The sequence below is a fragment of the Vulpes lagopus genome, chromosome 18 (genome assembly GCF_018345385.1).
Source record: "Vulpes lagopus strain Blue_001 chromosome 18, ASM1834538v1, whole genome shotgun sequence".
Lineage (NCBI taxonomy): Eukaryota > Metazoa > Chordata > Mammalia > Carnivora > Canidae > Vulpes > Vulpes lagopus.
In genome coordinates this window covers 21,325,681-21,351,046 of record NC_054841.1, presented here as the reverse complement: position 1 = coordinate 21,351,046, position 25,366 = coordinate 21,325,681, and the positions used below count along the sequence as shown (strand labels likewise).

General features: G+C 57.3%; 1 protein-coding gene across 1 annotated transcript in view; it reads left to right on the top strand.

Annotated features, from left to right (window-relative positions):
* Nucleotides 1-2,756: 2,756 nt before the first annotated feature.
* Nucleotides 2,757-25,366, top strand: part of VSTM2L (V-set and transmembrane domain containing 2 like) — a 39,371-nt gene continuing 16,761 nt past the window's right edge. Inside the window, exon 1 of the mRNA XM_041732243.1 lies at nt 2,757-2,990. Coding sequence (XP_041588177.1) covers nt 2,870-2,990 — 121 coding nt within the window. The 5' untranslated portion in view covers nt 2,757-2,869. The remainder of the gene's footprint in view (nt 2,991-25,366) is intronic.

Here is a 25,366-nt window from a genome sequence, read left to right as displayed (position 1 = left end):
TCATCTTGTGATGGGGATATTATAATCTTTATTTTACAGATGAGGATGTTGAGGCACAGAAAGGCTAAGTAACTTGTCTAAGGTCACACAGCTAGCAAGTGGCAGGATTCAAAACTAGTATCCATACTTAACAACCATACTATTCTACTGTATGTGGCCTGGTTGTTCTGAAGATGAAGTCGGATAAGGTAAGTTCTTAGCCCGGTGCTGGGCACACAGTGATGGGCCAACAGAGGCTTGGGGGCTAGGAAAGTCATTACCTTCCAGGGGGACTCAGACTGGACCTTGGTCTATGGGGGACTCAACTAGACAAAGGGGAAGGCACGCAAGAGGAGGGGGGAACACCTGAAAGGGAAAGGATATCATGAAGTTCAGGCATGTTCAGGGAGGGAACGTGGTAGAAATGGTATTTGGGCAGAGGGCATGTGCAGGAGGTGAGGCTGGGACCTTGAGTGCAAGCTAGAGAAGTTGGGGTTTCTGTAATAAAAAAAGGCCATTGGAAGGTTTGGGGCAGAGCCTTCACAGCATACGCCTTTTCAAAGTCAGACAATCTCTGGAGGTCTGGCCTTGAAGGAGACTTAGAGGTCACTGTGTTTAACCCTGTTCCAGAACTATGAGGAGAAATGATTTTTGAAGGCCAAACAGTGAGTTAGTGGCAGAGCAGCAGTATGCTGCTGTCCCACCCTGACCTTCTTCCTTGGAAGCCCCCAAGTGGACTCTCTCGTTTTCCCTCTTCTAATCTCTTCCTCCCTGTCCCCTTCCCTGTGCCCCCCTGCCTGCAGTCTGTGGGTTAAGAAGAAAAAGCCCTGGCTGGGTTTGAGACCCAGTTCAACCACCACATTGTCCTGGAGAGATCTCAGGCTGGAATCGAGAGTCTGGGTTTCAGGCTTGGTGCTGCTACGTGATCTCAAAGATTCTGTTTCTTCATCTTTATAATGGGGGCTATGGAGCCCATTTCTATTGGGAGTGAGGCTCAAGTTAATGAATGAGAAAATGCATTTGTAGAGTCCAAGACACCTGGCCATGCCAGGATAACCTAAGTACCATCTCTGTGTGGGAAGGAAGTGAAAAGAAGTGAGTCAATCAGGCAAAACCAACCTCTTCCTCCAGGGACTGTGGGCAGGAAGGTGTTGGGGCTACGGCGGGGATCTGTCCGCGGTGCTGAAAGCAGCGTCCTGTGGGAGCTCCGTTGTGCTGAAACATAGCACATGTAATTGGCGGCGTCAGGGGTCTGTCCAGAGTTTTGAACGAACTGGATTGCTGCTGGAGGCCATAGGCCCCATCCAGTGTGCTGCCCGCCATAACACTGGGGGGGGGGGGGCGATGCAAGGGCAGAATAAAGATGGGGTGGGGAGCTGTCCCTCGGGCTCTAGCCTCATTCTCAAACTTGGGGCTCTGTCCACAATGCTGGATCTATCTGTAGTCTGTGGAGAGGGGGGTGGACTGCAGTGCTCACTGCCATTCGGCGAGGCGGGAGAGGAAACCGGAAGGTCTGTCCACGGTGCTGAATCTTCGAATCTGAGCGCCCGCCCAGGCGAGGTCCCCGAGGCCAAAAGGATGGGGGCGAGCTGCCGCTGTCCTCCCCCGCGGTGCTGAAGCCGCGGCGGGCAGGACCGGGGCGGGGGCGAGGCCTGAGGAAGGACACGGGATGAGAGCGGGAGGGGGCCCTGGCCCGGCATCAGGGACCTCGTCTCAGACTCGTTGTGACACCTGGGAGAAGCTGTCTCTGATTTAATGCGCTTCCTCATCTTTTACATGAGGCCACCTGTCTGCCCTCACGTCCGTCCTGAAGGTCTGTCCCAACAGCCCCAGTGAAACCGTCAGGGAAGGAAGCGGAGACTCTCTTTGGATTCCTGGTCTTGGGAATGGGAGTGGCTTTGTTACCTGCCCGCCCCTCCAACATCCATTCCATCTAGGCCCAGCGTCCGAGGAAGAGAGGCTTACAGTCCAGGAGGGGGCGATCCAATCCACCGCGTGGGGCCCAGCGTCTTCCCGCTGGAAGGAGCCCCCGTAACCGGCCTGCCTCGCTCCCACTGTGCAGACAGGAAAACTGAGACGCGGAGAGGAGGGACACTAGCAGCCATACCTATTCATTCCCAGCCATGAGGACGGCGCTATGCTAAGCGCTTTAACACACGACTCCACAAATCCTCACCGGGACCCCTGGAGGTGGCTGCTATTCCCATTTCTCAGATGAGAACGTTGAGGCTCCGACGGGGATAGACATCCGGGCAGGATGCCAGGGGAGCTAAAGCCTCGGCGGGGCCATCACCGGTCCCCTGGGCCTCGGCCCAGGTTGCTGCCCTACCTGCCCCCCCGCCCCTCCTCCGCCGACCCCTGCCCGGCACCGCCCTGCTGGCCAAGTTGGGACTCGCTCGGCGCCCCGGGCTGGCGGCAGGGGACCGGTCCTTCTCCTCACCCCGCTGGGTGATGTTTCCGTTTCTGAGGCCGGCTGCGCTGCGCTGCGCTCCGCGGGGCCGGGGCCCGGGGCCCCCGCCCGGCTCGCCCCCGCGGGGCGCCGGCGGGCGGGGCGAGTTGCCGGTACCGCTTTAAAAATCCCAGCCTGGGCAAAACTTTGATGATAAATCAAGCGGCAGATCCCTCCGCCGCCGCCTCCTGGGCGGGCGGGAGCGCGGGCTGCGGCGCGGCGCCGAGCGGAGTGGCCTTCCGCGGAGGGAAGAGTCCCGCAGTCGCAGGCGGCCGGCCGGGCGTGCGCTCGCTCCGCGCACCGGGCCGGGCCGGGGCCGCGCCGGGCCGGGCGGCGAGGGCAGCGGGGCCGCGGCGGGCACGGCAGCGCGGGCGCGGGCGCGGGGCTGCGGCCGGCCGAGCCCCGATGTGAGGCGGCGGCGCCCCGGCCCGAGCGCGCAGCATGGGGGCCCCGCTCGCCGCGGCGCTGGGCGCCCTCCACTACCTGGCACTTTTCCTGCAACTCGGAGGCGCCACGCGGCCCGCCGGCCACGCGCCCTGGGACAACCACGTCTCCGGCCACGGTGAGTCCGGGCGCCGCCCGCGCGGACTTCCCCACCGAACCCCACCCCGGGCCGCGCCGCTCCCAACTTGGCGGCGCCCGGGCTGGAACCCGCGCGGGCCCGGCGGAGGGAGCCCCGCGGCAGGGCGCCCCCTGCCGGGCCCCGGGCCCCCGCCCCGCCCCCCGTGGGCAGCCCGCTCCCGCCGGCGGGGAGAGCCCCCACCCCCAGCACACCCGCGATCCTCACGCTCCAGGACCCCACGGGGCTGCACAGCCGCGGGCACACTCACTGCTCCCGCACTCGCAACTCCTGCCCTCCCCCTGTTGGGTCCCCGCCTCACTCACGAACACTCACACCCATGCCCCTGCGCACACACACGAGGTTGGTGGGCTCGCACCCTGCCCGCCGGCACCCAGCGCTCACACTGCACAACTCTCGCCTGCCCTTCTGCCTGCAGACACACGCGCACACACACTTGTGAACACACTTTGCTCGCCCACTCCCCTCTGCCCATCTGCCTCTCCCTTCCCTGGGCTTAACCCTGCAGCTGCCCTCATCCCCTTCCACTCCTCACCTGCCCCTGAAACCCCCCGGGAAAGGTCCTGGGGGACCGAAGACCCTGCCACTTGGGAACCAGTAGTCTGGGACCACAGCCGCCCCTGCAGGGTGGGTGATGAAGGCTTGGCGGGAGCCCCTCAAAGACATTGGAATAGTTGGGATTGCTGCTTCCAGCCACAGGCACGGAAGGGGAAGAAGGATGATTCCAGGTGCTTTTGTCTGTCTCCGGGGGTGGGCAGAAAGCCCCTGCCATCTTTCCGTAGGGTACGCACCCATCCTCATCCTCGGCGCCGGGAACTGAAAGGTGGGAAATGAACTCAGCCGCCATGGGAGCCAGGGAGCAAGCAAGCAATCCCACATTGGTTGCCCGAGTGTCAGAAGCTCCTTTCGGCCCCAGAGGAGCCCAAGTTGGCAGCAGAGTTGTAGCATCTGAGGCTGCTAGCTGTGGGGGCTCCCCCTACCCCCATGAGCCAGGCTCCAGAATGGGGACCAGAGCATAGATGAAAATGGAGACCCTTCTTCTATCCATCCCTTCCCAGTCTGGTGGGGGAGGCTGCAGCACCGGTGCTGGGCACCGTATGCCCAGGGCTGGTGGGGGGAGGTTTGCACAAAGAATGGAGAACTGTGTGATTTATTCTAATGGGAAAGTGGGTGGGGGTGGGTAATTAGAGGAGGCTTTGCTGGCGCCTGATGCCCGAGTGGGGTTGTTCAAGGGGGGAGGAGTAGAGGCTTCCAAAGCCCTTCTCGGGGGTCTCTGTTTTTGGGGAGCCACGAGTCCCTGCGCCCTTCTGCCTCACCACGTTTGGTATAAGTGCTCTCTCTTTCATCTCTGTACTCTTCATATCCCTCATCAAATTTCTACCGACCTGGCTGGAGCACTGGTAAACAGGGGAAGGGTGATTTTGATCCTCAACTTACAGATGGAGAAACCAAGGCTCAGAGAGGTGAAGGGACTTGCCCAAGGTCACACAGTGAGTGAGTGGTTGAGCAGGGACTGGCCACAGGGTCTGTTGGGCAAAGACAGAGCTTTTTCCAGGATATTCATCTCCCTGTCAGATTCCCTCCCGTTTAAAGGAAACTGGGAATTCCTCCTTCCGCTCCCCTCCTCGTTCTCCTCAGTTCCTTGGCATGGTTAGAACTTATACGAGGAGGGTTTTCCAAGGAAGGGTTTTCCTGAGTTTCTAGTCCCAAGAGATACGAGGACTGGGGCTCTGAGGTTTATGGTCATCCTGTCCCTAGAGCATCAGGGCCCAAGGATTTGGGTGCTGCTCTGTCAGTCGTGAGGCCCCGAGGTGGCCCCTCATAGGGAATCGGGGTTCGCCCTTTGTGTGGTAGTCTCTGGCTGCCCCCTGGTGCCAGGCTTGCTTAGGGGGACGGCTCTGCCCTGCCTGCTATAATGTCGCCTCTGAACCCCGGCCAGGTCCCGCTCAGGCCCAGAGGAGGAGCTAGACGGAGAGGACTCAGCACTGACTGTGGGGAAACCTGGCTTCTCTCCCTGACCCCCTGGGCAGCTCTGGGCGAGTGGGTCAGCCCTCTGAGGCTCCTTGCGTCCCTCACGAAACGAGAAGGCCAGGCTGCTCTGCAGGGGTCAGACTGCCTTCTCCCGACATTGCCAGGTTCAAAGTCACCAAGCAGTGGATCCCGGGGAGCCCCCACGGCTGCCCCTCTGCTGGGCCAAGAGCCCGACCACAGGAAGGGTTTGGAGCCACTCACTTAATCACAAAAAGAAACTGTTATTAATGATAGTGAGACGCGGCGAATAAGTGGGTCATGTCTAATAAGCCATTTGTGTTCAGGAGGAGAATACCAATTTGATAAAAGCTGTGTGTGCTGAAAAAGCCCAGAAATTGCTGTTTAGCAGATTGGAGCCTGATCGTTTCATTATTCCTGGGCTCCGCGTGTCCTCAGCTGATTCAGGAAATGTGGCCGGGTTAGGGAGGCGTCTCGATGTCTGGAGGTGGGGATGGGAGGCTGGAAGTGGGGGCTCCTCTGGAGGAGCCCATGGACCCCAACCACTTGGGGGCTCCTCACCTCTCCAGCTCAATCTGAGCCCAGCCCAGCCTCCAGGCTAATGCCTTGCCCCCGGGACTTGTCACAGGAAGAGCCCGTGGTCAGCTGGGTCAGCAAGGACATCTGTCTTGCTTCCCATCTCTCTGCTACCTCCCCTCTGGCCACTTCGCAGAGGGCCTTTTAAAGGCATGAAGAATGAATGGGGGGTGAACAGTGCATGCTTTTTAGGGAGGCATAGGATATTGGGAGGCTGGTCCCAATCCCAATCGTGATGGTCCGTGTTTGTCCCCAATAGGTACTCAGTTAATGGCCACTGTTTTGATTATTCCTCATCAGAAAGGGTTAGCGCATTGCCCTGAGCCCAGCAGAGGTGGGGGAGGCAGGTGGAGGAGCTGGCATTTGTGAACTGCCTACTGTGGGCTACGTGCTGCCGAACCCCTTGCCAGTGTTAACTCACGGAGACTGACGTTATTCACACAAAGCTGGCATTGGTCATATGAGGATAGTGAGGTTCGGAGAGGCCCAGTGACTTGCCCAAGGTCACTGAGTCTGCGCTGAGAGCTGGAGAGCTATGCCTGCCTCCTCCAGGACGACCTCCCAGCAGGTTTGGCCAGGTTTGGCGAGTCACGTGACAGGACTTCCTCCTTCTGCAGAGCCCTATCTCAGTGCTCCCTTCCAGCTCCCCAGAGAGCTTGTAACGCAGTGGGTGCCACCCGGAAGAACCAGCAGCTTAGGAAAGTGATGGACGGGATCTTGCTGAGGCCGCATGCCAGTTGGAAAAAGAAGATAGCTGGGCTGGACTCCTTCTCCAGTCCTTTTTTCCAGATCTTGGCCAGGCAGGGGTCTGGAGGGCAGGATCTTTGCAGACCTCCTGCCTTGGAATCACCAGGGAGTGTGTTAAAATGCAGATCCCAGGGTCCAACCCCCCCACCCCCAGGCCCATTGGCCAAAATGATTGTTGATGAGACCCTGGAATCTTCATTTTAAGAAACTCTCCAGATGATTCCAGGGCAGCCTGGAGTTGGGGAGCCACTGCCTTAGACACTCACCCCGGCCTGATGACACGTGTAGGGACGGCACATTGTCTGGTGCCAGGGGCTGCTGGGTTGGTTCGGTTTTGCAAGAGAGGGAGAAGGCCAAGCTGGAGTAGGCATATGGACCCTCAGAGGAGCCCCAGGAAGCCTTACACTGCAGCAAACATCCGTCCTTCCACTCCCGCCCAGACACACACACACACACACACACACACACACACACACACACACACCTAGACCAGCACCTTCAATTATTAATACACCCCAATGCAGACACGGATCCTGGCTTGGCCCAGCGCTTTGTCCATTGAGTGATTCACTGTCCTGAGGTTCTCTGTTGCCAGGAAGGAGCAGCGGGGTGCTGAGGGATGGGCGGGGGCCACCGGCCGTTTGGCAAACGGCCTGCGCACTGAAAACCCACTCTGGCATCCTCTCATTCCTTACCGAACTGTGGGTATCTCGCCACAAATAAGCCGGCTAGTTTGGTGGCTGGGAGATGGAGAAAATTGAGTGCTGTCTTCCGAAGGTTATGATGTTAAAAATGTGTTCGCATTGTCTCGGGTGTTGGTGATTATTCTATCAATTACGCCCGTAAACACTCGGCCTTGGGCTGAGGGTTCCCGGCCTCCTGTGGGGAATTGGCCCTCACAAGCGGTTTTCCCCGAGTCCTTCACACCAATTGGTTTTGACACCTTGCCTATCAGCGGCTCCGGCGGCCTTTTCCCGAAGCAGTGGGAGCCGTGGGCGGCCGGCAGGACAAGAATTCGGCTCATCTCCACGGTGACACGGTGACACAGTGACAGCAGGGGTGTTGGGGGGAAGTCTCCTCATGACAAACAAGGGGGCAGGGGCAGGGGTGAGGGAGGGTGGTCAGCCCCCTGGACAGGAGATGGAGGGCAGGACCAAGGCCATGGGCAAGGGTGCATTTGCCCGAATGGCCTGGGAGGTCACCACTTGGCTTTTGGGGTCACCTTATCCAACTCTGTGCAAATAAGGTGAGAAATGTACAGAAGCAAATGTTTACTGAGCATCATGCCGGGGCCTTAAATGGTGTTGTCTCATTTGACCCCCACGAGAGCCTTCAAAGGAGGGGACTTCCCCTGGCCAAGTGTATTCATGAGGGAACGGAGTCTCAGTGAGGTTAGAAGGCTTGCCCAGCGTCGCTAACCTAGCAAGTGTCGGAGTCTGGATTTGAACCCAGGACCGTGACTCCAGAGTCCAGGCTCACAATACTGTTGAGTCCCAGAGAGGAGGAGGAGGGAGAAATCTGAGGTCTGAATGCTAAAACTTTTGTGTATTCCAAGTTAATGCAGTTTGAAACATTCACGTAATTTTAATTTCATAGGGAAGCCGTGTGTTTAGTAGAATGATCACAAGGTTGGATCCCCTCCCTCATCCTCACTGACCAGTACAAGGACATCCCCGGGTGGCCAAGGCTGATTATGCAGTGGGCAGACCCAGGACCCTTGGAGTGTGTATGAGATGCTACAGCCCTGAGGGTAACGGGGTGCCAGGGTGTGTGCACCCCTCTCCCTGACCCTGGTGAGGTGAGACTCTCTATGAGAAAAAGGGGCTGTGATCTCCCTGGGGGAAGAAATCTTCCCCTCTGCCACCTGGAGGCCCTGAGGTCCCTCTGGCACCTGCTGCTGTGGAGAAGGCAGATGGGGCTGGGGAGGCAGAGGGGCTGCGACTCCTCCAGGTCACCCTCGTCAAGGGCAGGCCCCCTCCCCTTCCTGGAAGTCGCCAGAGGGATCTTTGGGACTCCACTCCATCACACCCAGTTGAAACCCCCTCCCCAAGAACCCCCGGGACCCTCAGCAGGATTGGGTCCCACTGAGAGATGGGTTAAGGCAGAACCTAGACAAACCTCTTATGTTTTAATAGTTATGCATTTATTTTAATGTGGATTGGAAAAATAAAACCAGCACATCAAGACTGTGATTTCACAGATATGATTGCTTAGGATGAGACTAACGGGGATATTAAAAAATAGTGAGTTAGTTTCTGGGAAAACATTAAGGACAGAACAGTGAGGGTGGTACAGAGGCAGGTCTGTGTGTAGGAATGACTGGACGTGGGGGCTGCTGGCGCACGCGCTGCCCCCTGCCCCCCGGACTCTGTACTCTCATCGGGAACTGCTGGCCTAGCAGAGGCTGCTGTCAGCTATTAGAAGCGACCATTCATTTATTCCTTCATTCATTCAACAAATATCGGTTGAGCACCTGCCATGTACCAGGCTCTTTTAGCCACTGGGGACATATTAGTGAAGAAGACAGATAAGGTTCTTGCTCAGACAACTAAACCCATAAAAAATATATAAGTATAAATTGTGATAAGAGTGAAGAAGCGGAGATGATGTTCAGCTCGGAAAAGGCACTCCCAGGGCAGGGGGGACACCAAGTAGTGAGCTCCCTGTCGCACAAGAGATGCAAGCTGGAGCCGACCATTTATTAAGTGGGGGTGTCATGGAGGGAATCCCTGCTTTATTTCCCCAAGGAGCACAGACCGGTGAAGTGGGCAGAGAAGTCAGCACACCGTGGGTGGTTAATAACGATCTGTCACACCTGGGCTCCCCACCCACCGGGGACAGGGCGGGAGTGAGGGCCTCTGCTGTCTCCTGTGTGGAGAGGTGAGGCAGTGGCTCCTTTGTCACTTCACTTCAGCTCCGAGTTAAAGTGCCACAGTTGTGGAGGGAGAAGTAGATCCTGAGCCTTGGTGTGGTCGCTTGGCAGGTTCTTGCCCTTCTCTCGGCCTCAGCAACCCCCGACAATGGCGAGTTCACATAGGCTCTGAGCCTCTAGAATCTTTCCACCTGCACCCCCACCCCCCCAGACTCCCAGCCACCAAGCCCTTTCCTTTGCCTTCCAGGCAGCAGGTGAGGATGGAGCCCATGGCACTTAGTGGCCTTCCGGGGGCTGGGAATCAAGACACCAGGCAGCAATCATCCAGCATTTTCTCTGCGCCTGTTATTCCTTCACCTCCTCCCTTTAGCCTCACATACCCCATGAGGAGGATGCTCCCATTTTACAGCCCAGGGCATGGAGGCTTGTCTGAGGCCACACAGCTGGCAAATGGTAAGGCCAGGCCTGAGCCCAGCTCGTGCGGCTGCAGGGCTGGCGTTCTTCGCCGCTCATCTGTCCTGCCGCTGCTGCCAAGCCCGGTGGGCGTGTGGACCGTTGCTTTGTTCCGGAGCGGCACCCTGGCTTCATCGGATTCTCCCGGGATCCAGGAGGCCAAAATGCTGGGGAGGCCTGGGGTCCGGCCGAACGATCGTGGGCCGAGAGCCCAGCACTGTGGTCAGTGGGGGTGGTGGGACCTTGGGGGGTACGCCTGGGGCCCTGGGTGCGCCTGCCCGGGTGTTCTGCGGGGGGCTGGTGGTTTTGCCTGAGTGTGTGTGGAGTGCGTGTGTTTGGGTGTTTGCTCATGTGCGGTGGAGGAGCGGCGGGCAGGAAGGAGCCAGGTGGCCACGTAGCGTCCCGGCCTAGGGGCCCGGCTGCACCCTCTGCGCCGTAGCCCGGGCCTGTGGACCCGCCTCCCCGGCCCCTCCAAGCTGGCGCCCTTGGGACACGAGGCATGACGGCTCTGGGAGCATCTGGAAGGTTAGAGCTGGAGCTGGGGGTGGGGGATGCTTGCTCGGAGCTATCAATTAGGGGGCTGGCAGTGCCCAGCTGTGGCCAGCGCCCTGTCTGCCCCTCTCTCCGATGCCCCTCTCTCCGGGTTGAGAGCACTCTCCATCTTTCAAACTCTCCATCTTTCCTTGTCCCTCTCCCTGTGTCTGCTGCATCCATCTCCCTCTCTCTTCTCGTCGCCCCACCTCTCCCTCTTCGTCTTCACACGCACACACATGCACGCACGCACACATGCACGCACACATTCCTCTCTCCAGGTGACATCTCGGGATTACACAGGCGTATATTCTTTGTATATTCTCTGTGTCATCCTGACACGCACGCAAAGCCGGCACTCGGGAGAGGTCAGGTGAATGAATGAAGTGGATGAATGAATGCCCAAGTGTTGGAGCTACAAGGGGCACTGGAGCTTGTCTAGACTCGTGCTTCCTAATTTTCTTGGAGGTCACAATCCTCCGGAGCATCTGATGGAAACTGGATCATTTCCTCAGAAAAATGCCACATTGTTTGGGTTGGTTCCAGCGGGTTTGTTGAGGTCCCCAAAGCTCACCTGTGGTGCCAGGGGAAGCAACCTACGTTTCACTGGGGAGGACACTGAGGCCCAGGGAGGAGCCAGGCCTGGCCCGGGATGCAGGGCAAGTACTCAGCAGAGTGGGGAATGGGCCAGGGACCCTCCCCTTCCCCAGCGGCCCTCCCACCTGACCCAGAGGGGTAGGGGTGTGGGGGTGGGGGTTTCTGGAACAAGCTTCCCTCTCCTTCCTCAGCAAGCTCTGGGCTTATGTCTTTGGGGGGGTGGGCGTGGGGGACAGGGAAGAGGGGGAGCAGACCAGGGAGGAGAGCCCTGCAAGTGGCTCAGACAGGCGAACTAGCCTGAGGGGGTCTCTGAAGGTTCCCCGTGAGAGTGCTGGCTGTGTCCTGATGCAGTCAGGAAGACTTCCTGGGGGAAGCAGACCCCTGATATCCGGGGCCTGCCAGGGCTGCGAGGGGACTCCGGAGGCCGCAGGAGCCTCCCCTCACTGCCTGGGACTTGTGTGCACGTATGGGCCAAGGCAGGCAGCGGAGCTTGGTGTTGCCTCCGCCACCTGCCTCCGGAGGGATGGGAAAGGCACGGGGTGTGGCTAGCGTGCGGGTGGGACCTGCCACGTGACTGAGGGGGCTCCAAAGGGACTTGGAGGCTGGAGTGGCTGCCGGAGGGGGAGAGGCTGCTTCCTGAACTAGGGCTGAGTGTGCAAGCTCATAGGATGCCGAGGCTGTCGCCGTGTGCAGGGGGTGACAGAAACGTGGGCTGGGCAGGAGGTGGGAACTGGGCTTGTGTGCATGCATGAGTGTGTGCATGTGTGTGCACGTGTGTGTACCTATACCGGCTTCCTTTCTAATGCTTGCACACACCAGGCTCTCTCCTCAGGAAATCAGCGATTTCGTCTGCCTGGCAGGAGGCTCTGTCCCTACCTCTCCCACCCTGTCTCCCTCCTTCGTGCCTCTCAGCCTCCTCACGGGGGCCCAGCACCTGTCAGAGCCTGGCCACGGTCACCCCAGTGGGCGTCCCAGGCGCCCACCAGCATGCCCTCTTGCGGAGGAGGAAACAGGCACAGTGGGAGGCTGGAGGCCCACACCTCATTCCCAGCCAGGGAGCAGAACCCAGACTTAGGTCCCCTCAGCCTGGCGTGATAAGGTCGTAGGGGATGGTGCCTGCCTGGGCTTTGGTGTCAACACTCTTGGGCTTAAATCCGGGCCCCCTCTGAGCCTCACTAGCCGACTTGGGGTTGTGGTTCTTGACTGAAGCCCCCTTTCCCACAGTCCTCAGGTTGGGGCCTGGTCCAGGCAGGGAAGGTAAGAGCAGACGGCAGGGTGTCTGTTTTGCTTTGTGAGGCTCTAAAAAAATTATTTCCGGCCTCAGAGGCAGCTGCAATTAGGGCTGGCTCACCGGGGAGCTGTTTGCCGCCTGTCATTGGCCCCAGGAAAGGGTCCCTAATGGAGGCCCGGCGGCCAGAGTGCATGGTAGTGGAAATTGCGCTCAAAACAACCCGGCACTAATGGTCTCCTGGCAGGCAGAGGAGAGGGAGGGGGAGGGCAGGCTGGCTGACAGCTGATGGAAGGCCTCTGGGGCTGGGCCCTGAGACTCACCAGCTGGTCTCCCTATGTCCACCACCCAGCAGTGGTCTTTGAACTCCAGTTAGGCACTGGGAGTCCTGAACCCCATCCTGGCTCTGCTGTTTTCCCTTAAATCCCCTCCTGGGCAGCAGGAACAGTAAGTGCAAAGGCCCTGGGGTGGGGGCAGAACCCCTTCAGCTGGAGATTGTCTGGTTCCAGAATAGGCCTTGTGTTTCAGAAGGCCAGGCCAGTCAGTCTTCTGGGTGAGGAAAAGGGAGGTGGGAGCCTTGGGGAAAGGGGAGTTGGAGCAAGCCGTCCTGGGAGAGGCAGGGTGAAAAGCAGCCGGATCATCACCAGCCTAATAATGGTCCACGGAGGCCACTAGGTGCTGGACACTTACAGGCATGTGTGATCCTGTTGAGTCCCCACAATGCCCATTTTACAGATGAGGACACTGAGGCTTGGCGAGTTGCCCGCCACAAGGAGGTTACCGTTGGGGTTCACAGCTGGGTCAGCCTGACTCCAGAGCTCATACAGTTACTGCTGGGCTGCTGGATTTCCCAAACGCAGTTGGGCAGGCGTGGGAGGGGCAGGGCAGGCACTAGGTCCCCAGTGGGGCTGCGTTCGACCCACACCAGGTCCCGGAGAGATGGCACGGCTGCCAGAGTCTGCCTCAGTTTCTCCCTTCCTGTTGGTGTCTGCACCTGGCTTTCAGGTGCCGTCTCCCCTTCTGCTCTGGTCTTCTCGCTGCCCCCCTTGGCACCTCCCCCACATCTCTCCCTTGTCTTTCTCCTTCTCAGTGAACCTGGGGATGCTCCTTTCTGGGCTCCGAGGCAGCTGCTCCTCCGTGCGGATGATGAGGCCTTGCTCTGCTTCCCCCATTCACCCCCTCTCCACTTCCAGCAGGCAGCAAGGATGGTGCCTCCCTGGGCTTTGGGGTCAGACTCTCAGGCTCAACTCCTGACCTCCCTCGAGCTCTCTGAGCCCGGCTAGCCATCTGTGCAACTGGCTTTGCAGGCTGTAGAGACAAGGAGGAAAAGAATGGCCGTCCGCACGAACATCAGGACGCCTGTTTGCCTTCTCCCGTCCCAGCTCCCCCATCCTGGTTCCTGCCCTGTCCCTGGTTCCCTGCACATTCCCCCACTTGCCTCCCCACCTCCCAAACCTTTCACTCCTTGTGGCCCAGATGTGTGGGAAGAGGAGGCGGGAATTCCACTGGGGAAACCTGCTTGACTCCCACAATCCTGCAAGTGCCAGAATATTTTCACTCTCCTTAAATCTCCCTAGATTTGTAATTCCACTGCTGTCTCCCTCAATATGTGCTGGTGGCCGTGGGAGGCACCCTGCCCCCAGCCGCAGGCACCAGCACTGCCCGCCCAGCTGTGGCAGGGCTGCCGGGCTGGGGGCTGGGCAAGTCCTCACTCTCTCTGTGCCTCAGTTTCTTCATCCCCAAGAAGAGGAGAGTGAGAGTGGCTACTCCCTGGGTTGTTTGGGGGATCTGGTGAGAGATTTTATCTTATTAAGGAAGCGTCTCTATAAAAATGAAACCTGATATATGCAGCAGTGTGGATGAACCTCAAAAACATGATGCTAAGTGAAAAAAGCCAGTCCCCAAAGACCCCATATTACTCTATTGTAATAGGGCCAGGGAAATATCCAGAATAGCAAATCCAGAGACTGAACAAGCACAGATTAGTGGTTGCCAGGGATTGGGAGAACGGAGCATAACTGCTTAATGGGTGCAGGGTTTCCCTTTGAGGGGAAAAACATGTTTGTGGACTAGATGGAGGTGGTGGTGGCACAACCTCCACCAGCCTGTTCATTTTATTTTTTTAATAAAGATTTTATTTATTTATTCATGAGAGACACAGAGAGAGAGGCAGAGACACAGGCAGGGGGAGAAGCAGGCTCCCCTCGGGGAGTCTGATGCAGGACTCGATCCCAGGACCCCGGGATCATGACCTGAGCTAAAGGCAGACACTCAACCACTGAGCCTCCCAGGTGTCCCGGCTTGTTCATTTTAAAATGGTTCATTTTGTTATATGAATTTTACTTCAGTTACAAACTAAGTACAGAGGAAACATCTCTATAGCACATCCTCTGTGCCAGGCAGTCCTCTTTATAAATGTCAACACATTTGATCCTTACAACGGCCTCATGAGGTAGCTATTACCATCACCCCCATTTTACAGATGAGCAAACTGAGGCACCACATCATTAGGTGCTTAGCCCACAGTGAGTGCTCAAAATATTAGCTATTTGAAATTTTTTTAAAGATTTTGTTCATTCATTCATGAGAGACATAGAGAGAGAGAGAGGCAGAGACACAGGCAGAGGGAGAAGCAGGCTCCCTGCAGGGAGCCGGACGTGGGACTCGATCCTGGGTCTCCAGGACCACGCCCTGGGCCGAAGGTGGTGCCAAACCGCTGAACCACCCAGGTGCCCCAGCTATTTGAATTTTTATTGGTTGGGGCAGCCCTTCTTCCCAGTCAGTGGGGCCGGGCAGGGACCCCACCTGGGCAAGTGTCCGTGTGTGTGTGTGTGTGTGTGTGTGTGTGTGTGTGTGTAAAACTCAGCAGTGAGTGGCTGCCACCAGGGAACGGCAGGCGTGGAGGCTCTACTGTGTCCCGCACACGGAAACAGACTGTTCATCTGCATTAGTTCATTTAATATTCAAAATAAGCCAGGAAGCAACGACACGTATGGGAAACTGATGCTCAGAGACGTGAAGCAGCTTTCACGAAGCCACACAGCAATTGCGGGCAGAGCTGCAGCTTGCACACCCAGGCGTCGCTGTAAGTCCCAGGCTTCACTGCCTCCCGGAGCCCCTCTGCTTCCTCCTGGTCCATCCCCGCTTCAGCTGACACAGCAGCCCCCCACCCCCACCCTTAAGCAGAGCAAGGTCTGTGGAGCCTGGGGCCGTGGAGACAGGGGAGGCCTCTGCCCCCATCAGGCCGAGGGCGTTGGACTGGGGGGTCGGCCCCACGCCGCCGCGGCCTGAACAGCTCCCCACCAGGGGCAACATTGCTTTGATGTTCTCCTATGTCATTCAAAATGCATGAATTCTGTATTCTAGTCCATAATATATTCATGTTTGTTGTAATACAAAAATAATGTTCTTTCCTCATTTGGGGGGAGGGAAGCCGGTGCCTCAGGAGGCCGCTTCCCCAGTTGGAGCAGTGGAGGCCAGGAGGGCACCCACCCTTCGTTTCTTTGTTCACCCCTTCTGCGAGCGGGGCCTGAGTGGGTGTGAGCTGTGCCCGCGCGTGCAGCACGCAGGGAGCCTGCCGCTGGGCCACACCGGCGGCCGTGGGGTCAGCCGGAGGGTGTGACAGGTGCGTGGCAGGGTGGCTCCCGTCCCCGGGCCCCTGCAGGCCACGGCTGGGAGTGGGGCCGGGGGCTGAAGGGGAAGCCAGGCCAGGACGGCGGTGGAGGTGGCTGCCCACCCGTCCGCCCCTCGGGGGGCCCCGTGCCCCAAGTCCTCCTGCCCGAGAAGAGCCTCTGCCTGGCGCTGCTCTGAATTTAATGCGTGACTCTTGCCAGCTCCCTGCTCCTGCGGGAGGACGGACTCTGAGGCCCGCAGCCTCCAGCAGGCCGCCTGGCCGGCCGGAATTTACAGAGCTGTGTGGCTCTCCTCGTGTCTATTTTTACAGTTCCCCTCTATTTATGGCAAGGGATGCTGATTTTCCGTTTATGGCGGCAATAAAAGTCTCCTTTTAAGCTGAATTTATTTAAGTAAAAAGGGAAAGGTGCTTTGAAAATAAATATTAAGTAAATAACAGCGCAGGTGCTTGGGGGATCCTGCAGAAATGGTGAAGACGGTCCCCAAAACGTTGGACTCCTGAGACTGTCTCGGGCGTGTCCTCTCCTGTTCGGAGCTCCTCCTAACTCTGCCAACTCTGACCAGCTCTCGAGTCCAAGCAGGACCCACCTCCTAGAAGCCATCCCTGAGTTCAGGCAGACGTGGGCCTGCGTTCATCTTCCCTAACACTCACACCTCCAGCCCAAGCTTCTGGATGTCTCTGGGGAAGGAGAAGAGGGGACCGTGATTCATGGCTAAGTGAACAGTGCACACCCTGAACAACTGTACATGGCAGTGCAGGCTCAGTCCCCGCCATTGTCCATATGGTAGTCACTGATCTGCGTGTCTGCCCTTCCTGTGGACTCTGGGCCCCAGGAGGGCCAGGGCCTGGCCGGAGCATCCTGGGAAGCCCAGGACGGTGGGGTCATGAAGGTTGATCTCCTTCATTCCTTCTGTGGGGAGGACCTGAGCTCCTTCTGCGTGCCCAGGCCACCCTCTTCCCTCTAAGGCATATTGCAATTCCCTGAGCTGTCGTACAAATGGCCTTCTTGCACTTAAGAAGAGAAAAACGTGTCCACTCCGAGATCAAACAACCATCATCGATTCACACAGCGGCCCAGGGCCCAGGGGCCGCCCAGGGGGAAACCAAGAACCCTCCCCTGAGCCCTGCCCACCCCAGAGCAGACACTCTGCACCCGTCCCCAGGGAGGAGAGGGCTCTGGCTCTTGCCTGCCGGGCTCCTTCTACGAGGCCGGCTTCTGAGTCCCTGGGGGCTGTTTCATGTTTTTATCTGGATTTTCCCCTTATGGACGTTTTACATCTCCTGATTTCAGGAGCAAGGTGAGAGTCACGGATGAGCCAGGGCTTCGTCAGACACTCCCTCTGCAGCCTTTCCCCTCCTCTGCCTCTCAGCTGAGAGTTAGGGTGGCCGCGGGCCTTCCTGACCCCATGCCACACACCCTCACAGCCCTGGCACCCAGCCGAGCTGGGCACAGAGCGGGCTTTCTGGAAATGACCCCCAAGGAGTCAGGCCTGTTTTGCTGTAGGGCAGGGATGCTGAGGGAGGACTCAGATTCTGCTTGGGAAATTCTTCAGTCAGCCTTAGGGCTGGCAGCTGGCCTTGTCCCTTCATACTGTGTGACCTCAGGCACTGACGCTCCCTCTCTGGACCATGCTACTTCCCTCCGAGATGCGGCTGGCGATAAGGAGGACCGCCTCCTCTAGTCCTTGGGAGGATGAAGTAAGGTCCCGTGCACAGTGCCTGGAGGGGCTTGCCTCCTTCAGTCCCAGGGCAGGGGACTGCCCTCGGTGGCCCCCAGGTTCTTCTCTCAGTTTTGTTTCTCAAGTCGCTGGAAAAGGCTCAAGTATGGATGGAGGGGGGGACAGGGGGAGATACAGGGGCCCTTAGGTGTACCACCCCCCTTACTTCTTGCCTTTATCACTGCAGCATTGGCATCAGGAGAGGACAGGGGAGGACTTGGCCCTCTGGGGTCCCAAGGCCTGAGTCTGAATCCCAGCTTCTCAAAGGCCTGGGTCCCAGTCCCCACTCCTGTCCCCAACCTGCTGTGAGATCCATTTTCCCACCTGTAGTAAAGCGTCAATGACCCTGACCTGCAGGGTTGCTCTGAGGATTATGCGGGCTCAGACACATCCGCTCTGTGGCGCCTTGTGGGCCTCTGGTGGGAAAGCTGATCCCAGAGGCACCTGGGTGGCTCAGCCGGTTAAGCACCTGCTTTTGGCTCAGGTCATGATCTCAGGGTCTTGGGATCGAGTCCCGCATGGGGCTCCCTGCTCAGCGGGGAGTTTGCATCTCCTTCTGCCTGTGTCTTGGCTTCTTTCTCTCTCTCTGTCTCTCATGAATAAATAAAAAATCTTTAAAAAGAAAGAAAGAAAAAAAGAAAGGTGATCCCCTAGAGTTGCTGGTGCTGGCCTATGGGCCTCAGGGGTGCAGAGAGCTGCCTGCGAGCAGCTACAGCCCTTCCTGGCACTGCTGGCCTTTGTTTATTGCCCCATTTCATTCTCGGTCACATTTCATATGACAACTTTATGGGCCCTCTCGGGGAGCCTCTGGCTTGCCCATCAGTGTGGTGGGGCGCCTGTGGGCCAGGCTGGGTTCGGGCGGCCAGTGGTCATGAGGGCCAGGAGGAGGGAGGGTGAGGAGGGCCCAGCCTGCTGGGGCTGGACTCAGGATGCCTGTGTCCATATTGTCCATTTGTCTGTCCCTAGCCCTGCTCTAGTGGGCACAGTTCCCCGAGAAACTCCATTCTGGCACATAGTAGGTACCCAATAAATGAATGATTCTGTCTCCTTTTTTTTGTTTGTTTTTTTTCTTTCTTACAGTTTTGAGAACTGAGGTCCTCTGGGTGGTTGTCTGACCTTTCTCCCTTCATGCATTCATGCATTCATTCACTCATTCAGCACATGCTGGGCAGTGCAGGGGTCCTGTGCTGGGGGAGCTCCCAGGCTGGGGGAGACAGACACCTTAGGTGGGTCATTATGCTCCAGTGAGGCGACAACAGTGCTCAGAGACCATCGGGGCCTTCCACCCTGGAGGGCTTCCACCCTGGCCGGGGCAGGGGAGGCATCTCCAGGCCCAGGGCCACCTGCGAGCTGGGACTCCAGGAACTGTGTCCCAGCGAGGGGGGAGGGCACATGTAAGTGTCCAGGAATGGCAGGGGGGGCCACAGTTGGGGTCCAGCAGAGCCAGAGCTGCAGACTCTGGATGCCCAGCCCGAGAGCCTGACGCTCCCCCATCAGGCACCCTGAGCGTGAGGGTTTCCTGGAGCCCCCCGGTGGCCCGGAGCCGGGAGAATGGGGTCCTTTGCCCTCCGCCAAAGTCACCGTATATGTCAGGTGTCACAGCAGCAGCGTTCATCCAGCACCCACCACGTGCCCAGTGTGCCCGGTGTGGTTCCAGCTGCCAGGATGGAGCAGTAAACCAAAGAGACTCCCGCCTCCGTCCGGCCTTTGGGGGCCTTACAGTCAGGCTGGGAGGGGCACAGTACTTGAGACGAGAGAGAACCTGTGAGTGTAAGCGGTGAGGAAAGAGCAGCAGGTGGAGAAGAGGGGGACAGACGAGGGGGACGAGGGGGACAGACGGGAGAGGGAAGGCTCAGGCGGGACCGGAGCCAAGGCGGTGGGGGCTGGGCCGCGCTCGGGGCACACGGCGGGGAGACCTCGGAGGTGGGCAAGCCGCTGCTGCGGGCCGGGGTAGCCACCGGAGGCTTTTTTAAAAAATTGTGCTAAAATATCTACAACGTCACATTTACCATTGGAACCGTTTTGAAGTGTCCAGTTCAGTGGCATCCAATCCGTTTGGGTCGCTGCGCAGCCACCGCCACCATCCATCTCCAGAGCTTGGGCATCCTGCCCAGCTGAAGCTCTGGATGCTGCCCCCGTCCTGGCTCCCCAGCCCCAGGCAGCCACCCCCGCGCCTTCCGTCTCTGAGTTTGGCTGCCCCGGAGCCTCGTGGAGGCGGGATCCTCCGGTACTTGTCCTTTTGCTCCCGGCTTATTTCACTCAGCATCATGTCCCCCAGGTTCATCCTTGCTGGAGCTGGGTCAGAACCGCCCTCCTTTTAAGGCCGAAGACTATTCCGTAGTGTGGAGAGACCACATTTTGTGTATCCATTCATCACTGGAGGCTTTGGAGCAGGCCATGACAGTAGGACCAAGCCAGAGCTGGGCTGAGTGAGGACCAAGGTGCCGGCAGGGCCACACTGGATCTCTCTGCTCTGCTCACCGCCCCCCCCCCCCAATACACACACACACCTTGCCTCCCTCTAGCTCCAGTTCTGTCTTGGTTCCCCTGACAAGGAGTTGATCCTTCTACTGGTCCTCAAGGGGTGGTGCTCTCACTCTGGCAGAGACTGATGGGTGGCCTGTGGTCCAGTCCCTGCGGGCTTCCTGGAGGAGGCAGCCTCAAACCAGAGATTTGAAGATTAGAAGGGCAAGGAAGGCTGTGCAGAGGGAGAGAGGAGATGGGGCTGGATCAGAGGATCTGGGATGGAGACCTCAGAGGGGGAGGGAGCTGGGGGCTGGGCCGAGGCTGCCTCTGGTGGACAAGCCCCCTGAGGTCTGTCTCTGTGTCACTGGCTGTGGGGAGCCAGTGAGGAAGGAGTGGAGGTGCAGGACTGATGGACAAGAGGTTACACGGGCCCGGGTGTGGGAACTACAGACCTTGCACCCGCTGCATGATCTGATGAAGCTGCAAGAAGCATATTTAAAATCTTCCTGGGAGGACCCCTGGGTGGCTCAGCGGTTTGGCGCCTGCCTTCAGCCCAGGGTGTGATCCTAGAGACCCAGGATCGAGTCCCACATCCGGCCCCCTGCGTGGAGCCTGCTTCTCCCTCTGCCTGTGTCTCTGCCTCTGTTTGTGTGTGTGTGTGTGTGTGTGTGTGTGTGTCATGAATAAATAAATAAAATCTTTAAAAAAAATAAACTCTTCCTGAGATGACAGGATTTTGAGCTCAAATGTGAGAGAAGGGAGTGATATTCATCGAGCACCTACTATGTGCCAGGCACTGGGCATGTGTTGCCTTGTGTCATCTTCCCCAATGCCCTCTCTTTCTTTCCTTTTTTTCATATAGAGAACTGAGGTTCAGAGAGGTCAAGCGCCTTGCCCAGATCACACAGTTGGGGAGTAGAAGAAACAGGATTCGAACCCAGGCCTGAAGGCAAAGCCCTAGATGTATTGAATCAGGGCCTGGAAGTTGGGAAGGAGGCCAGGCCCTAGTCTTGGAGGGCAGACAAGATCTTCCAGGTCATCCTCTGCCTTTACCAGAAGCCAAACCCACTGACTCGGGCCAGGGCCCCAGAGCTGTTTCCTGCAGACCGTGCCCGATAACAGCGCTTGGGGTTAATGACTACATTGTGCCCCTAATTAAAAGCAGAAAAGAAGAAGAGGTTGCATTCAATCAAGCCCCCTCTCCTTCTCCTGCAGAATCCTAATTTCTGGACACCGGTTTTAGTTGTCTTCCCAGTGAGCCCAGCCCTGCTCAGGCCCTGGGGCAGGAGAACGCAATTGCATCCTTCTCAAAAATCTATAATTATACCAGCCTCCCCGGAGACCGGCTGTGTGGAGTTACCTGAGCAGGGAAGGGGGCTCCGGACAGGAGGAAGTCAAAGAGGAGAGATGGATTTCATGTCCCAAACTCCGCAGGGATGCTAACTGGAGATGGGGGGCGGGGTGTCCGGGTGGCTGGAAGGAGGCACATGGAGGAGGCAATAGGAAAAGGGGCTGCAGGAGCAGGTCGAGAAGCTATGGGCTCCACTCTCAAGTGCTCTGGAACTGGGTTCAAATGTAATGGCTTCCTCTGTGGCCTTGGGCAAGTCCTTAGCCTCTCTAGGCCTCAGCTTCCCCACCTGAACAATGGGGTGATAATGATCACCGTTCCCCTACAGCATCATGGTGGGAGCAAATGCCCACGAAGAGCTCTGCACAGTGCCTGGCACAAAGCAGCTACTCTCTGTTTCTTAGACGTTATTACTGCACCATCATCATCATTAAACTTAGTGTAGACCACCTCCCAGTTTCTGGTATTGATGTCGTATCCTCTCTCACAGAGCCGGGACAGGGAGCTCCTGCCCATTAGAGGTACCCGCTTATAGTGGAGGTGTGAGGAACTGAGCTCCCCGTCTCTGGAGGTGTGCAAGTGGGATGCAGAGCTGTGGAGCCAGGTGGCTGAACTTTTCCTGATAATTCAGACCAAATCCTGATGAAGGCTGATAGAGCCCCAGGTCTTGGTCACAACTGCTGGTCAGACCCAGGTTCAAAATCCAGCTCTGTGTGACCTTGGGCAAGTCCTGCCTCCTTTTTGAGCCTCATTTTCCTCATCTGTCAAATGTGGGGGAGCGGATTAGAGAGTATTAGAGACAGTGCCTGCATAGTGCTAGGCATGTAGTAGGTGCTTCATAAATGGTATGGATTCTTTTTAAAAAACGGCAGAGCTCTCTGGCTTTCCCTCCTCCTTGTCTTGGCTCTCACGTGCCCTTCCCCTGGCCTCTGCCTGTCAGGATGCACCCATCTCAGGGCCCTACTGACAGGCTCCTCCTTCCCCGAGTGGCAGTGACTCCTCCCCTTCCCAGTGCCCAGGAAGGACACTGCTCTTGGGATGCACATCACTTTCTCCCTCAGATTGTCTGAGCTGGTGGGGTTCTCAGACTGTCGGGACTGACCCCCATGGTACAGAGAAGGGGGGAGATGCTCCCCAGGCCACAAAGCAAGCCCATTGGCAGAAGCAGGCTCAGTCCTCCGTCCCTGGTTCCAGCCTGTGCACCAGTGCTCACCTGCCTACGCTGTGTCTCCGCCAGGGGCTCCTCTAGGGACAGGGCTGGGGACAGACCTTCATGATCCTGCCCGTGAACAGAGAGACACAGGTTATGGCCTCAAATGCCCAGAACTTCGTTTCCCCACTTGTCTTGCAGACACGTTGCCCCCATCACTACTGAGGTTGGAGACAACAGGATCCTGGGGGGCCTAGGATCCTGCCCACCCTAACCTGGGCAGATCTTGGCAGGGATCTGAGGGGGTCAGAGAGACCCTGGCAGCAGAGTCCACCATGGGGGTGGCTGTAGCCACAGATGACTCACCTGGTTCCATGAGTTCTTGCAGCCAGATTTCTACCCATCCTCCTACCCAAAGTTCTTCCCCACTCTTGGCTCCAGACCATCTCCCCACCTGGGGCTGGGGGTGGGCAGGGAGCATAACACTTCCTTTGAGAAGTCTCCCCTGATTGCCTCGGGCTGGGTGAAATGCCTCCTCTGTGCTTGCCCAAACCTTTGCGCTCCCCAGCCTGCCCCAGAGGACCCTGCAAGATGTTGGCCGTCTTAGACTGTTCCTTTTTAAGAAAGATCGCTACAGCCAGAAAGAGTTTATTTATTTAAGATATTTATTTATTCATGAGAGACACAGAGAGAGGCAGAGACATAGGCAGGGGGAGAAGCAGATTCCCTGCAGGGAGCCAATGTGGGACTTGATCCCAGGACCCCAGAATCACACCCTGAGCCAAAGAAAGACGCTCAACCACTGAGCCACCCAGGTGCCCCAGAAGGGGTTTAAATACTCTGGGAAGAACATGGCCTTGGGAGTCAGACAGGCCTGGGTTCAAATCCAGGCTCTGCTGTGTGGCCTTGGAAGGGCCACTGCGCAGCACTGGAGGCAGAGGCTGCCTCCTCTGAGCAATGGGGACACGTGAGCAGGAGAGGAGAGGAGATACACCTGCCAGGACATCCCCCACATGTGACAGCTGAGCACCGGGAATGTGGCTGGTCTAAATTGAGATGTGCTGTAATCGTGTAAAATACATGCTGGATTTTTAAAACTTAGCACAAAAGTGAATGTAAAATATCTCATTAATAATTGCTCTTACATGTTGAAATAATTTTTTTGATATCTTAGGTTAAATAAAATTCATGATTAAAATTAATTTTATCTGTTTAAAAAAAATTTTTTTTAACTTTTTAAATGTGGCTACTAGAAAATTGCAAATTCCATGCGTGCCTCACACCCCCGGCTTATGTTCTGTTTCTGTTGGACAGCGCCCTCTAGAAGACCACTACTGGGATCAGGGGAGGGCTGCTCCCCCAAGTGTGTTTAGGGTCAGAGGGCCTGGCCAAGGACTAGGGGCCTGGGGCCTGACCTTGGTGTCCTCTGGCTGCTGTGCAACCCCAGGCCAGACACCACTCTCTCTGAGCCTTGCTTTCTGCATCAGTAAAAAGAGCCGGGGTCCAGGATTGGGTTTTCAGTTTGGGGGTGTCCATGGGCAGGGGAGGCTGAGCCAGGGTAGATGGAGGCCTGGCCCCTTCCCTAATGGTGTCCCCACTCGGAGAGAGCCCATCTCTGCCCTTCCTGCCACCCACGAGACCCCCACATACTGTTTCTCATTCTCCCCGTTGGCCCGACATCCTTCCTCCACTCAAGCATCTCTAGGTGGTGGAGAAGCGCGGTGGTGGCATCTCACAGGCCTGGGTTCAGGGGCCGCCTCCGCCCTTCCTAGTCTGTGATCCTAGGGGCCGTGAACTCCTCTCCCCAGGTGCAGGGGGGCCCTTTTTGATTCCGGTGGCTCAGCAGTGGCACCTGGAGGAGGTGACAGCTTTGTCCCTCTCACCGTCTCTTAGACAGCCAGGTCCCACAGCTGGCCGCTTTAGATCCAACTCTCCTCCTTCCCTCTTTGCAAGGGCCACTGGGTCCGGATCAAGGCAAAATCCAGCTGTCCCAGACACGGGGCCAAGCGCCCACCGTGATCACCTCTCAGCTCCATCCTGGTGGCTCAGGGCCTCGTGGCCCACTGCAGTCCTGCGGGAGCTGGCAGGCTGGCACCAGGGAAGGTGAGGAGGGCTGGCCCAGGACTCTCAGGGTGGGGACCTCTCAGCTCTGGACCCTGCTTCACCACTGCCCAGTCATATCTGTTCATTCATTCATTCACTCAAAAAGTATTTACTGAGCACCTACTAGGTGCCAGGTGCTGCCCTAGGAGCTGGGGATACACCAACGGGTAAGACAGGCACAGGCACAGTCCCTGCCTCCTGGAGAGCAGACAATCAACAGACAAGAAGTGTATTCTCTGTGCTGCTCAATACAGTGGCCATTACCTACAAGTGGCTATTTATGTTTAAATTTAAATGAGTGAAAATGAAATAAAATTTAAAATTCAGTTCCTCATTCACACAAGCCACATTTCAAGTGCTCAGGAGACACACGTGGCTGGTAGTTTCTGCATTATCTCAGAGAACATTTTCCTCATTGTAGAAAGTCTGTCCGATGGCACCAATAATGTATTGGAAGAGAATAGTGATTTGAAGCACTGGGTTTGGGGTGAGAGATGCAATTTAAATGAGCTGGTGAGGGTATGCCTCGTTGAGGAGGTGACATCTGAGCAGAGTCCTGAAGCAGAGGAGGTTGGGAGCTATCTGGGAATCTGGGGGGCGGGAGGAGACTGTTCCAGGCAGAGGGAATACCAAGTGCAAAGGTCCTGAGGTAGGATCTCAACTGGAATGTTCAGAGAACACCAAGGAGGCCATGGTGGTGGCAACAGAATACGCAGGGGAAAAAGCAGAAGCGGGCACCTGAGGGGACAGGCCCAAACATGAGAGGCCTTCTCTGTCATGGGGAAAGGCTTTGGCTTTTGTCCTCAGTGAGAAGACGCCGTAGAGAGTTCTGAGGAAAGGAGTCAGGATTGGTTTGTGTCTTGCCAAGATAACTCTGGCTGACAAGTTGCAAATATATAGTTGGGGAGGACGGGTGGCCACGGGGAGGCCAGTGAAGGGGCCACTG